A 15,564-nucleotide genomic window follows, 5' to 3' on the forward strand; every position below is an offset into this window, starting at 1 on the left:
TTCAAAGATGTGAGATACCAGAAAAACATTTTTTTCTTTTTCTTGTGTAATGATCGACACTACTTGTTTTTTGAACCGAATAAACATTTTACATTAAATAAAAACGACTAAAACTTATATCTTGTCTTTGGTAACATTCATTTGGTATATATTTGTCTTTTGAACACTTTTTTGAATCTCGGTGGATTCTAAAACAAACCCTAAAAAAAAAAATCAGTATAATTGCAAAGTCATGTTTGGGGCTAAAAAGTTCACTAAATTAATTGAAAATTAATTAACAATATATCATTGATAACTCCATGAAAAATTTTGTTTTATTACAACAAGCTTAGAAAAAATCTCCTGTAAATATTTGTTTTTAGGGTTAAAAAACATTTTTACACCTCTTCATCTAGAGATACATTTTGTTTTTTATTAATTTGTTTTTTACATACTAACAAGCATGCGGGTAAAGAAAAAAAGTAAACTAATAATAAACATTTAACAATTTATTTGATAAATAATATATACAATGGTACTTTTTTTTTTTTTTTTTTTTAATATCGTTATGAAATTTTAATAATTAAACGTAAAATAAATCTTTGCTATATTCAGTTGGCACAAAGTTCTTTTAATTGCATGTATCCAAATGTAAAATAATTCCTCATCTTATGGAAATGAAAATACGATCACTTTTGGACCATTCTTGTAATTTTCTCAGCAGTTCGATACAATGAGATGACATCTTTTAGAATTACAAAAAAGAATAGTTATCTATCTCCTTTCGGTTGCATCATTGGATGTTATCTACTTCTGGACGAATCTTGGGATCCGTGACCGGATTCATTAGATCAAGCCTTCTGAATATTATTATGAAGGCCATGATTTGGTGCTTTAGTTAGGTATCTTACTATTGTGTATGATTGTTAGCAGATTTAGTGAATGGTTGGGATGTGATAATTAAAATTAGAAAAAAACAAATGGTTTTTAGTAGTGAGGTGATTATTTGTTGGTGCTACCACCTCCTCTTAAAACGTTCTGAAAACATCAAGCATGCATTCTTCTGTTGTGAGGATAAGCACTTAAATCTTCAAATCGCCAATGCACATATGGAGCAAAGTTTCTATAGTTCAAATAATAGGAACTTATGAAGTTACCCAGATATTAGTACATAGCTGATATCTTGTACCATTATAACAAATTGTCTTGAGTTTTCTTTTCTTTTTTTTTTTTTTATTAGAGTTTTAAAAATTTCTATATATGCATGTTTCTCTTGCAGGTGAATGTGCACACAGCCTCTCAACATGCAGAGTTAATGCGAAAAGTTGAGAATTTAAATGTCCTTTCTGAAAGCAATGCCATGCTTAGACAAGAAAAAGATAAACTAAATGGAGTAGTCAAAGAGTTAACTACCAAGGTAATGTTTCTTTCAATATTTAATTATCCTAATATATTTAACAATAGTAAATAAGACATTGGCATATTTTTTTTTTTTTAAATGATACATCCTTACATCCCATGAAGATTCTGTTCAGCGATTTGTGATCCTTTAATTTGAAATAGTTTTTTCATTGCTAAATGTACAGATTGAATGCACATGGGATGGAGAAAATTGCTGGTCTCTCTTTATAGACTTTCATGAGAAAATATGTTGCAAAACAATATCTCAACTACTACAATCCTTTTAAAGTTTAGATTGTAATGTTGTGTGTTCATTTTTTATTAAAAAAAAAAAAAAAAAATTAATATTTTGTTCCAAGCTGGTTTAGATCTACTGCAGATATTATGTATGATTGAATATGTCTGACTTGTCTGAGGGTGGCTTAAAAATTATGCATTATTTTTTGTCATTGAAGTTAAACATATCACTTAGTTTCATATGATTAAATGAATTACCAACTTTAAAATTGCATTTTTTATTAAATATTACAAAAAAAGTTTTGAATACTTTGAACGTCTTTTATATTTCTAAATGTGAGCACAATTCCATTCAGGTGAAAAAACTGGAAGAGGACATCACACCATTACAAGCTAACATTCGGGAGTTAACAAACCAGAAAGATGCATTAGTGATTGAGAAAATTAATTTAGCTGGAGAAGTGGAACGATGGAAGGGTCGAACAAGTCGCTTGATTGAACAATGCAACAAATCGGATCCTGAGGAACATAGACGTATAGCGTGAGTAAACCATTGTTTTTAATTCGATTAAAAATAAAATTTAGTTTATTTCTTTTAGCCAGTATCATATTCAAGGAAAGAAATGTTTGCAGAAAAAAAAAAAAATTAAATTTTTATATTTATAAGAAATTTAAACTGACTCCTTACTAATAAGGTTGAAGGTGCACAGACTGGAGTCAGCTCAATGTTACAACCACCTATGATGGTATGAGCCTGTTGAAAGAAATTCTGTAAAACAGATGTACACATACCTTGCTTTAGGGTAAGTGAGGGGAAAAGCAGGCTGAGAAAGACACTCTTTGGCAAAAATGACTTTAAGTCAACAGCACAGAAATTAACAAATGATAATTTTATTGGATGCAACTACACTGTAATAGCGAAATTTGAAATTTTTAATATTGAATTTAAAGACGAACCAATAGTCTCTACTTCATGTTACAGTGACAAATATACTCAAAAATTCTGAAAAAGGCTAATATATAGAAAAAGAAAATGCTTAAAGAAAATATTTTTTGACAAAAAATAGCGAAAATAAAATATTTGGCTAAAAAACACTGGAGAGTTTTAAAGGGAGGTAAATAGTATGTAACGATTACCAATTTTTCAATAAATTGTGCATTTAACAATCATAAATATGAGTTACCTTAATTTTAGTATAAGCTGAGTTGTCATGTCTTCCCAAAGAAATATGGCCAAGATTATTTTTTTTGTTGTTTACAATAAAGATTGCAAATTCATTTTTTATTTTATTTGGTTTTATTTTTGGAGGGTATTAAAGAATTTGTGTAGAAGAAAAAAAATTAAAATGATCACTGGTTCCAAAAAAGAAAAAAAAACTAATTGAAAGCAACATTATTTGTAATAAAAATCATTATAGCAAAAAGAATTCTTGTCAGGTTGACATGGCTTCTTTTATTGCCTGTATCAACTAACAACTGCAACTTGACAATCAAATTTTTCTACCTCATTCTGCTGAGATGGAACAATGTTAAAGAGCTTGTTAAACACTAAACAGAATAAAAATAGAAAAAAAAAACCCAGAAAAACTTGAAAATTCAGAGTTTTCAACACTGGAATTATTAAATGATTTTTGTCAGCAAAGTATTAATAAAATGCTAAAATTTTGTGCTCAAAAAAATACTTTCATATAAGGAATTGTGTTTGAAGGTTACGATGATGCAGTTGGGTAAAAAAAATTCTGTTGCATTCAAAGCAAGATAAACAATAAATGGCAATATTAAAAGATTTTAATAATTTTTGATTATTTATCAATGTAATGTCTTAAACCAGGATCATATTTTTGGTATGTTCTTTGAATATTTGAGGTAAATCCTCATTTTCAGAAAGGAAAAAAAAAATGTGTTCAACTACTCTGTTGTGGGTGTGTTTTTGCCAGGAGACGAAAGTTATAGGATGTCTGTTGCATTAGGCTCACAGAGAATGATTAAGTTATTATTGAAGTTGTGAATTGGCATTTATGTTTGATATTATTAAATTATTGTTAGAATATTTTGCCAGTAATAATATTATTTTGTGCCTGTGGGAATGGAAATTCCCAGGCTAACTCGATTGTCACCCTTCAACTCTGATAACTGAAGAGCGACACAGCCATGTGACTTCCTCTTTTCTGCTGAACCCTCGAGCAGCCAACATGTAACGAAGAGTCGCTCCTGTTGGTGGGCGATGCCACGAACAGCGGTATATATATATATATAAGTGAAGGAATGCAATTTATTTACATAAATATACATGAGAAATATTAGGAAAGAGAGAGAAAGAATAAGAGTTCCTTACTTGCGCTTGATAGCTGCGAAAGGCTGACGGTTAGTCAGGACCGCTGTTGGTCGCATCAGCCACCAACAGGAGCGACTCTTCATTACATGTTGGCTGCTCGAGAGTTCAGCGGAAAAGAGGAAGAAATATGAGGGGATGAAATCACGTGGCTGTGTCGCTTTTCGGTTATCAGAGTTAAAGGGCGACAATCAAATTAGCCTGGGAATTTCCATTTTCACATGCCTCACTTAAATGTAATTCTTATTTATTACATATATCTATGTACGTATGCATAAGTTCTTTATCTTGGTATGCCAGACGCAAAGGAACTTAGTTGTAAATCCTTTTAAATATCTTTCCTTATATATAAAAGGCACTGTATGTGTGTGATAATTTATTCTTTATGGACTCCGAAATGGCTGGACTAACTTTTTAAATTACACTTAAATGTACTTTACGAGTCTGGGAGTGTTTTGTATTGAAATATCTCGGAGAAGTATAGAAAATCGATAATTGAAAAAAATCTGATTAAGGAAGGAATATCCAAATTAGACAAAAGTTAACATTACAAGAAAATTTTATCACAACACAAATGCTTCTATTTAGAGCACGATTGAACCATGATGCTTGACTTTTTCATTTTTAACTTTAATTCAAGGCATTATATGAAATCATTTTATAAAATGTGCAATGTACACTACAATGCAGTGTGGATTAAATCACTGCAAGGAGGCATGTGAAGTTTACCTTAGGTGCACCGCGGTGGGTTCCTGACCAGAACAGGCAATCAATCGACTCAATTGAAAAATAGATGGGTTCATTGATTTCGATGACAAAAGTATTGAAAATGTTGAACATTCATTGATCCTCCTTAAATCCTGGGCAACATGGGCTCTCTCTGCTAGTTAAATTCTAAAATTTGAATGCGGTATTTATTTATACGAAGTTGTATTTTAGTTTTGTTTTACAAACAATTAAAACTTTTTATATATATAAAGAAGAAATTAATTTTTTTTTATATTTTACTCTTTATTATTTGAGATATTTTTTAAAATTTATTGATGTGTAATCTTTGTCCTTATATCCAGGCTTGAAAGAGAAGATCTCAAGAAACAGGTTTCAAACCTTAATGAAGACAATCTAAAGAAAAAGTAGGTTCAAGAAAAATATTTTTCTTTTAATAAAAAAAAATATAATTTAAAAGTATTTTATTTGTTAGGTATACCAGCATAAACATACAATAACGAATGCAGATTATTTAGCTGCTTTATAAAAAGTTATTGTTCAATGTTTCAACAAAAATATGAGGTTTTTATTTTTTTTTTATTTAAAATCACTTACAAAAAAAAAAGTAAAATTGAAAGCATTTGAGAAAAAATGATGACTAATATCATTTTTGTTAAAGAATTATTGGAATTAAAATTGAATTTTTTTCAAATCTTTTAGTTAAAATTTGAATTTTTGTAACTTTGATCCATTTTAAGTACAGAAACATTCAAAATGGTTTAAAAAAATGTTATTGAAATTTTTAAATTATACTTCTAAAATTTCAAAGTCATGAAATGTCCATAAAATGAAAAATAATATCCATTGTATTATAAGTTTTAAAATCTCAATGCAAGACTTTTATGAAAATCTCAAATAATGTTTTTTTTTTTTGTTTTTTTTTTTTCAAAGAGCGGAGCTTTCCAGGATCAATATTCTTCATGCAAATACTGTGTATGTAAAAACCTTTTCTGCTCATTAAAAATTGATAAAATTTTTATTTGAATTTTTTATTTTTTATTTTTTTGTTGTTTTAATTAAAAAAAATTGTATTTTTTTTTTTATATAGGAAAGAATTGAATAGCATAAAAACAGAAACTGGTAAAAAAGAGTAAGTAAATTTTTTTTCTACAAATTTCAATGAAAAAAATTATAGATTATTGAAAATTATTTAGTCCTAATAAATTTCTAGATTAAAAAATATCAACAGATTTGAATTGAATAAATATATTTTTAAAAACAGTGTTGGTTATGCATCTCTATATTAGACGTCTGGCATTGCAGCACAAACTTTGACCTTTTGATTTGACCTGATGAGGACTAGAAACATGTCTGATGTGATTTTATATTTTGTGCAATGTAAAATGAACTAACAGTAAGTTTATTTACAAAAAAAAAACAAAACAAAAAAACAATTTCTGCCAGTACAGATGCTTCTGCTAAAATTGATTAAACCAATGCTAACATATCTCATTAAGTCCCTGCTTAATTAGTTGTAACAATATTCCAGAAATTGGATAAAAATAATTTCCTCTCTTCAACCATTACAAGATATTGTGGGTCATTTGACTTCCTTAAGCTTTAATTACTTGATGGTCGTTGCTTTCAACTGCAGAATGTGTCTGAATTTTAACCACAATTATTGCATCTGGGTTTCCTAGTGTATACTTGCAGACAGAGCTGGTAGATTACAGCAGGTAATGTTTGGATGCCAAAAATTTTGTAGTCAATAGTAGCAGTCATATAGCAGCTAAGTAATGTTTTGGCGCCCATGCATAACAATTATATTTTATATATAAGAAAACCAACTTTTATTGGGACAGAACTGAATTAAGACAGAAAATTAATTGCTTCATATAATGGATAAAGCTATAATTATAGTTTAGGCTTCTTGATTTCGTGGGGAACATAAGGCTGCAACGACGCTCCTCCAACGAACCCGGTTCTGACTGGTCCTCCTCAGTTCGGCCCATGTCATTCCGGCAGCCCTGGTCTCAGCCTCAATGCTTCTTTTCCATGTCTGCCTCGGGTGACCAATTTTACCCTTGCCTTGCAGGTTCCATTCCAGGGCCTGTCTGGTGATGTTGGATGCAGGTTTCCGCAAGGTGTAGCCAATCCAGTTCCATTTTCGGTTTTTTGATCTCTATCTCCATTGGGGTTTGGTTGGTTTTGTTCCACAGTTGCTCATTGGAGATAATCTCTGGCCATCTAATGTTTAGGATGTTTCAGAGAAATCTGTTGGTGAATGTCTGGAGTTTATGGGTGTTGGCCTTGGTCACTCCCCACCTTTCTGAGCAATAGACAATAGAGTAGAACTGACTTCACATTGGTGTTGAAAATTTGGATCTTATTCCGGAGTGAGAGGGCTGTTCTCCAGATTGGTCTTAAGATGCTAAGAATAATCGGGAGAACCACAGCCCTCTCACTTCGGAATAAGATCCGGATAGAGCTATACTAATAATAAATAAAATGTACTGATTATCAAAAGTGTGTGAACTGTTTGACATCACTCGATTAATGTGAGATGTTAGGCCAATCCATACATTTTTGAAGTTGCAGTCAAATGTTCAGCTAAGTACATTTTATAATTTATGTATTTTTTGAAATTATTTAGCACGCATACATAATTTGCAATTTTAAAATTTTAACCTTTTGTATTGATTAAGGTATATGAAAGTATCAGACATTTTGAATAAAATTATCTGATTTGACTAAAAGTATTACTTTATTCATTTTCCAATTAAAGTTATTTAAAAGATTTATTTTTTTACATTAAATCATCACCTTCCTCCTGTTTTCTCGTTCTCCCTTTCTCTCTCTTTTTTTTAAAAAATTTCTTTCTTTTTAAATTCTATCTAAAAAGTCATATTGCGACTAAGATGTAAAAGGTTACTGTCATTAGAGGCCAGGTTTATAAAGAGCATCATAAGCGGGGAGTTGTGCATTAAGATGTTTGTTCACATTACATTTAAATTTTGGCATGTTGTTACAATTGATAGCAAGGTGGGAATTCTAAAGGAAAGCAATCAGAGGAAAGAAACTATTAGAATAGAAAGTTTTCAGACTTCTTGGGAATTCTGTAGTGGAAAGATGGGATTTTGCTGATAGTCTGATTGGCGGAAAGGTCCATAGGTATTAAGTTCATTTGGAGCACGTTCCATGGAGATATTTTTAAAAATAGCACAAGAATGCAACATTATGCCTATGGGGTTATAGCTTAGACAATATGGAACATAGACCTTTTTCTCTCTGTTTAAAAAAGACTAGTGGTTGGTGCATTTGGTAAAATACTCCATGCACAGACAAATAGTGGCTTTATAGAGATATAGGATACTGGTAGAAAAGAAGCCTGGTAGAAGATGCCCATTTTCTTTTAGCAGACTTGCCAGTATCTTTTATGTATTCTAATTTGTGTTTCCTGTGAATGTAAGGTTGAAGTTCGGACATTGGACTTTGGGAAAGGTGTTATTAGTCATGGCAATTGGTGATTGGGAAAGTTTTTTTATAATAGTTAAATGAAAGGAACTTTGTCTTGATAGCATTGAATGTAAGCATCCATTTTTTGGTCCTGTTCTAATACAAATTGGATGCCATTTTCTTAGAATTTAATCATTACTCTGTGTGTGTGTTTGATTTGCCTTCATGTTGAGAATAGTGTAGTCTCATCAGCAAACATACCCATCTCAGATGCGATTGCATCAGGCAAGTCATTAAGGTCAGGAATAATAATGGTTCAAGCGTTGACCTTTAAAATACACCTGCAATAATGTGATGTTTGGATGTATAACCATCAAGAATGATTTCAATCTCTTTTAGCCAAGAAGGACCTGATAATATTAAATATTTGTCCAATAATACCATACAAATCGATTTTCCCGATAAGAACTTGTCAAAGTCCTTGGAAAAAGTTTGTCTTACTCAGTGTATGGTATATGCATTCGGAGATGAGCATTACAATATCTGTGATAGAATGAGATGATCTTGGGTCCATACTGTTGGTTAGAATTTTAGCATTTTCAAGATAATGAACTATTGCTAGATTAATTGATTCAAAGATTTTAGAGGAGAGTTATTAGTTGAGAATTTTGTAGATCAGTTCTTTTGCCAGAGTTATTGAAAACTTGTACCACAGACAATTTTCCATCAGCAAGATTTGGCAAAGCATTTGTTTTATTTTGAAAAACAGAAAAAAAAAAAAACAAAAAGCAAAAAAAAACAAGCTCAGCAGAGGACTTGTTACTTTAGCAGGAATAAGATCTGGTTCACATGCTTTGACGGTATCAAGGTGTTTATGATATCCAAGATATGAAAAGGGATGATGATCAGACCATCTAGTGTGGTTTCCATCGATAGTAGGAAATTAAGGAGGGAGTAGTTTGTACAGTCTAAGGTAGAATTTAAGGCAAACTACTGAGATATCAATATTATAATCGTTGGATAGTGTTGATTGCCAACACTATTATAGATTTCCCAGAAATCAACAGTTCCTAATTTCTGTGACTGCTTTCTAGTCATCTCAATATATCAACTTCTCACTCCTCTGCATCTCTCCTCCCTTTCTCTCATATATTTTTTGTACCCTTCATGTCTATTTATTCAGCCTTGAAAGAGAAGATCTGAGGAAACAGGTTTCAAACCTTAATGAAGACAATCTAAAGAAAAAGTAGGTTCAACAAAAACAAGTTTCTTTTGAGGAAAGAAATATCATGTAAAAGTATTTTGTTAAGTATATCAGCATTAAAATACAATAAAACTAAAATTAGGTTGTTTGGATGTTCAGTGAAAATTTTATTGTTAAATATTGTAAAACATTTTTTTCAATAATCATTTCTAAAGAAATGTAAAAAAAAAAAAAAAATTGAAAACATTTGCAATAATCAAGAATAATTTGTGTCTATTTGTTTATTAAAAAAATTTTTTTTTGTGAAGTTACCTTCCTCTGGCTGGGCATATGTTTTGTTATTTCTTCTTTCTTGTGAATTTGTAATTGGGGGGATCCAAATGCTATTAATTTCTATACTAGGACAACTAATGATATCGTTATTTCCTACCATATGTGCCGCGTTGTAACTTCACAAAAAAAGCCCTTCTTCCTTTGGAGTTGTCTCCCTTGCATTTTGTTTTTTAAAAAAAAAAAAAAAATGAAAATATGCGTCTGTATCGATCTTCTGTTTCGCAAAACCTTTTTTTCACTAATATTAATAAAAAGCTTAGATAACCCGAAAAATTGAATCGTAGGAAAAGCCTTAAAAAAAAATATCTTAGTACCCCTGAAGATTCAACTTTCTTTGATTTACAGACTCACCCTCAAACCCATGGTTCAAATTCTTGCAATGCAGAGCTAACTCCTATTTTCCTTAGAAAAAAAGGAAACATATTCAACACTTGAAGAAGGTTGCGGGGTTCATCGATCAAAACGTTGTGCCAATAACACCCAAAATGAAAATAATTGCGCGATTAATCAAATTAATTTCACATCTCATCTCAAAAATTCAAAATTGCATTAAAAAAATCTTATGTTTGAAATTATTTGAATTTTATAACTTACATCTGTTTTAAGTACAGAAACAGCACAGTCTAACTGTTAAAAAAATCTTTAATATTTTTTTAATTTACTATATTAATAAATTGAAAATATCAACTGTTGTGAATTTACAAAAATAAAGTAAATCCATCTGCATTTCCAGAATTGCACCTTCTGACTTGATCTAACATGAGCCCCCAAATCATGTAGCTTTCTAATCTAGTGTTGTATTTGTGTAATACAAACAAACAAGGTTTTTCTTTTATCTTTCCTCCACCAGCTCACATCTCACTCCTTTTACACCCTTCCATCCTTTTTTTTACCCCAATCCTATCTCTGGTATTTGTATTTTATTTTTCTTCTGCAGTATATATATTTATCTAAAATAACGATTTTATTTTTGTTATTACTTTATTCAATGCTGTTATATCTTTTTTAGTTCTGAGTTAACAACTTTCCGCAATCAATTAGAGGAACTTAATAAAGAGATGGAAACTAAGAATAAAGATATTGAAGAGAAAGCCAAAACGATTTCACAGGTAATCATTTTATTTTATTTAAAAATGTTTTGATTTACAAGATATAATAACTTGTATATATAAAATTTCAATCTGATTTTGTATAGTTTAATGCATAATAATACATAATATACAACACAATACATAATAATACATAATATACAACACAATCACATTGACACACCGGTTCTTGCCAGATCACTGAAGTTAAGCAACATTGAGCCTGGCCAATACCAGTGTAAAATGGGTGATCATTTGGGAAGGCGAGGCGCTGTATGTACAGCAAGGTGCAAGGTAAAATATGAGGTTGAGAAACTAGTGTGGTCTATCCTTCTCTCGAGGGTAGATGGGACTCTCTTAAGCCATGATAGGCACCCCATCTGGTGATGGCATCACAATAAAAAATATCCTCGATAGCCCTTGTGAAGCATATAGTATTCAGCTGCCGACAAGATTCAAATTACACTACAAACTTGTGTAGTGAGTTCAATCTTGGCTACGGCCACACTGGATGGGTGGAGTAATAAAAAAAATGTATTTTTGTCATTTATTTAAATTGTTACTGTTGGCCCATTTAACCATATTTTTTTTTAATGTTTAACTAAAATGAATATGACAATCACTTTTTCTTTTATTCCTTAACATTGTTATATAATTTTAAATTCTATTAAGATTTAAAATAATCAAATTCTACCCAACTTATACAATTAATGATTACTATACTGCCAACTTACATTCATTAACCCTTATCCTCAAGTGGTCTTCGGGCCTGTATAAGTGGTGACTCGCAAGAAAAAAAAAAATTGATTTAACAATAATTTACATCTTAAAATTGTTTTAAAGGTATCACAAAGCATACAGGCACTCATTTGATAATGGAATAAAAATTATTTGATAGAGCACGTTTTCTAAAAGAAAATTATAACAATAAATGGCTGATAATGTTAAAAGAATATGTTTACATTCTTCAACTTTATTTTATAAACTAATTAGAAAAACAAACTGTCCCGAGATGGGTATAAAGCCACACCTTGAATTACTGTGTTATGTATCCCATCATTATCATCATATCATATGAATCCAAAGATTCTATTGTTGGCATTGGTTTCTCAGATATTTTTCTACTCAGAATTATTTCTAGACAGTGGAAGTTAATGGGGGCGACCATGTGAAGATAGTCAACATCCTAAGTGAAAGTGATTTTTGTGGAACACTCGGGTACTTGTACAGTTTAATCAAGACATTAAAAAATGAAAATATTTAAAAAAAAAAAAAAAAAAAAAAAATTTTAAATTGAAAAATTAAAGTTATGGAATGAAGTTCTCGGAGAAAAAAAATTTCACTTAATTTCATCAAGTAGTTTTACAGCGAAAAAACAATCTATAAAACCGGGCAAAAGGTTTGATTTTTATGAAGAAAAGCTAGTACTAAAGATGGGGGAAGGAGTGTCAGCGCTTCAAACTGAGTTATCTCCCCGTGGCATTTCTAAAATCCAAACAAAAATTAAAAAAAAAAAATCCAGATGTTTGCCTTCAACGTGCTGTCATAAAAACGTGTTTTTCCGCTGTAAAAAAAAAAAAAAAAAAAAAAAAACTACTCTATCAAATTAAGTGGAATTTTTTTTCGGAAATCTTCAGTTCAAAACGGATTTATACAATCTAACCTTTTTTTGATGTTTTCATTTTTAAATGTCTTGATTAAACTACTGTACGAGTACCTGATCAGGTTATCAGTCAGTGTAGTTAAGCACTATACCACCATCAACTTCCACATATCCCATAATTCATGTTCATTTGATTAAGAGTTTATCCTGCGTATGTGTATAACTGTTGTTAATGTGCAGTTATCTGGTTAAAACTATTGCGTAACAGAATTTAGAATTTGATGTAGAGCGATTCTTTATCTCTATTGAAGTTTTTGGTATCTTATTTTATTTATTTATTTTTTTTGTTTTTTGGACGGTGCACCCTGTAAATGGTAAAGTTTTAAAAACCCATAACTCATAATGATCGGGCTATTAGTTTAGGAGTGAATCTTTTACTGTGATTTAATGCCAGTTTACTAAAAACATCTTGCATATTTTTACAGAAAGTTTGAATATTGGGCTTGAAAACTTGAGGATAAAAAAAGAACAAGCAATTATTTTAGAATTAAGAGTGGTATATTAGTTTTGATATGAATTTAACGTAAAATGATCACCTATTTTGAGATATAATTTTTAACCAAATAGCATTTTATGGGAATATAACAAAGTGAATGACAAATATCAAAGGTTCACAATTTTTTCTCCTGTGTCGTGGTGCACTTTGGGGCTTAATCACTGAATTCACTTTAATAAGTGGTTACCCAATAGAAAAATATGTTTGAAATGCCTAACCTGGCATCAAGTAATTCAGAAAAGTCGGAGAAGGAAAATTTATGATTTTTGTGTATTTGGGAGTTTTTGGTTTTTTTTCTAAGACTTTATTACTGATTTTCATAATTGTTGTCATTTTAAAAACTAAATTCTACAGCATGCAGAATCTTAGTTGAAAAATATTAAAAATAAATCTTATTTTTAGAAATTTAAGAAATTCAAATCTGAAGTTGATCAGTGTCTAGTTGCATATATCATTAGCTGCCCAGGTAGCTGTCCCTTGACTTGCAAATATATTAGGGCTGGGTTTTACATATAACACCTAGTAGTCCCAAATGTTCACTCATTTAAATACTGATCAGTTTCGATGTCACTTAAATTTTATATTATACCAATGTGACTAGCATATGTAAGGTATCTCTATGTGCACACAGTTTTAATGATATATAATCAATTATATTTAAATTTATTGTGAATAAATTAGCATTTGAGTTACATATACTAGTATGGATTTATCTTAGAATTTGATTTATCTTTTTAATCTTGATTTCTTCCAACATTGATAGTTGAAGAAGATTGGCCGCAAATACAAAGACCAGGCTGAAGACACTGCGAAACAGTTGAGTGAGCTACGAGATCATCAACAAATGCAACCAGCTACAGATAGTGGTAATCAACAACAGGCGTTGGCAGAGGCGAATGAAATGGTAGAAGTGGCCAAAAAGAAAACAGAAGAAGCGGAGAAGAAATTACAGGAAGAACACCAATTAAGAACGGCATCAGAGCAAGTAAGTTTTTTTTTTTTTTTTTTTTTTTTTTTTTTCTCCTCTTTTCTTTTAATGTTTTAGAATTTTTGTAAATCGGGAACCTATACAAAATTTCAAACTAAAACACGTTATTTAATCTACTGGGATAAATTGTTCTTATGTCAGCCTAATTGAAAAAAAAAATTTTTTTTTTTTTTTTTTTTTTTTTTTTTGTGACATTGCTATTGAAAGTGAATTTTAAAATAACATGTGTAGGAGTAAATATAACATTATTAGGCATGGAACATGGATTAAAAGCCTGGATGATGAAAAACAGATTTATGATCAACAAGAAGAATTATTTTAAAGATAAATGGCACAGCAGAAACATTTCTTTGTCCGTGACAGCGATTAGAAGAAAACAGTCTGTAAAACAAAGAAATAAAATATTGTTTTGAAAAGGAAGGTGAGTGACAAAATAGATCGACTGGAAATGGCGATTAATTTCGTTAGCAGCTAACATCATTCTACAAAATCAATAGTTATTTAAGAGTGGGAAATCATGAGTTTGAAGAGGATAGAATCTTCCAGACTAATCAGAAGATGAGGTCATAAATTGATTCATTTTTTTTTTTTTTTAAATTGAGGAATAAACTCTTTATTATAAATCATGACTTTCACTTTAGACGGCATTCATCCAGGATTGGTTGAGCCGACCCTCCTATAGAATAGTGTACCGAATGAATGCAGACCATGCATGACTGTCCATATCGACCAAGATAGTTATGGGCAGCTAGTACTAGGACCAGCAGCAGATACTATAAATCTTTGGCCTGGAGGTAGGTTTAACATTGGCTTTGATGGTGTGTAACCACATCTTTAGATGGCTTTCTGGGCATCTTCACCAATTTGGAATTGTTCTGAAGCTATTGCTTCATGAATGAACTTTTGTGTGTTGCAGTGGGCAGCATGGTCAAACCAACAAATTTTCTTTTTCAAAAACGTTTGATAAAGGGGGATGATCCTGCATCATGTCCAAATTTGTATATTGGGGATAAAATGGTGCTAGGGGATCTGCAGAATTCAGTAGAGGCAGTGTGACAGTACTGTCAGATTGAAAGAGTCAAGGCCAGCTTGCACTCAGTTTTGGTTAAAAAAAAAAAAAAAAAAAAAGCAAAAACTTGCTTCCAAATTAATTACAAGAATGATAGGAAAGGGGAACAGGAATGACTGGTGTTATAATAAAAAGCAATGACATTTATCAGCGAGTATTGAGTCGAGAGTCGCCCCACTAGCTGGTAATGAGTAGGGTTAAGACAACAGAATATTTTTATTATTGTTTTGACTCTCGAGTATATATCCAACACAGTTAGACACAGTTAATCTACTGAGAACCACATCATTCTATATAAAAGCATATAAGATATCAACGGATACACACTCGATAGTCAAAACAATGAAAAGAATATGCTGTTGTCCTAGGCATGAGTAGTATATGAGCTATCTGCCTTGATTATTCACAAAACAAATTAAACTCATGATAATTTGAATGAATACATGGTAGAGTTGATATTAAAATGGCGTTTAAACAAAGGAAGTATGTCAGACCAAATTCAACACTGGCCATTGAGGTTAATTACTTATTTGTATAAAGAATAAACAAATCTGAAATGTGCCGAACTGAAAATATTTTTTTATTAAAAGTAACTAAATCAGAGGTGAAT

At 30.8% G+C, this 15,564-nt stretch overlaps 1 protein-coding gene across 16 annotated transcripts in view; it reads left to right on the plus strand.

Annotated features, from left to right (window-relative positions):
• Positions 1 to 15,564, plus strand: part of LOC145258715 (nucleoprotein TPR-like) — a 198,587-nt gene that overhangs the window by 85,498 nt on the left and 97,525 nt on the right. For 8 of the 16 annotated variants that reach the window (XM_080116631.1, XM_080116632.1, XM_080116640.1 and 5 more), the window contains exons 36-43: positions 1,259 to 1,396; positions 1,974 to 2,158; positions 5,020 to 5,082; positions 5,609 to 5,650; positions 5,766 to 5,807; positions 9,297 to 9,359; positions 10,660 to 10,759; positions 13,661 to 13,882. In XM_080116631.1, the coding sequence (XP_079972757.1) occupies positions 1,259 to 1,396; positions 1,974 to 2,158; positions 5,020 to 5,082; positions 5,609 to 5,650; positions 5,766 to 5,807; positions 9,297 to 9,359; positions 10,660 to 10,759; positions 13,661 to 13,882 (855 nt within the window). The remainder of the gene's footprint in view (positions 1 to 1,258; positions 1,397 to 1,973; positions 2,159 to 5,019; positions 5,083 to 5,608; positions 5,651 to 5,765; positions 5,808 to 9,296; positions 9,360 to 10,659; positions 10,760 to 13,660; positions 13,883 to 15,564) is intronic. The other 8 variants (XM_080116633.1, XM_080116634.1, XM_080116642.1 and 5 more) reach the window with 1 other exon arrangement.

This window comes from Euprymna scolopes, chromosome 3, assembly GCF_053919585.1.
Source record: "Euprymna scolopes isolate OS-2025 chromosome 3, ASM5391958v1, whole genome shotgun sequence".
Classification (NCBI taxonomy): domain Eukaryota; kingdom Metazoa; phylum Mollusca; class Cephalopoda; order Sepiida; family Sepiolidae; genus Euprymna; species Euprymna scolopes.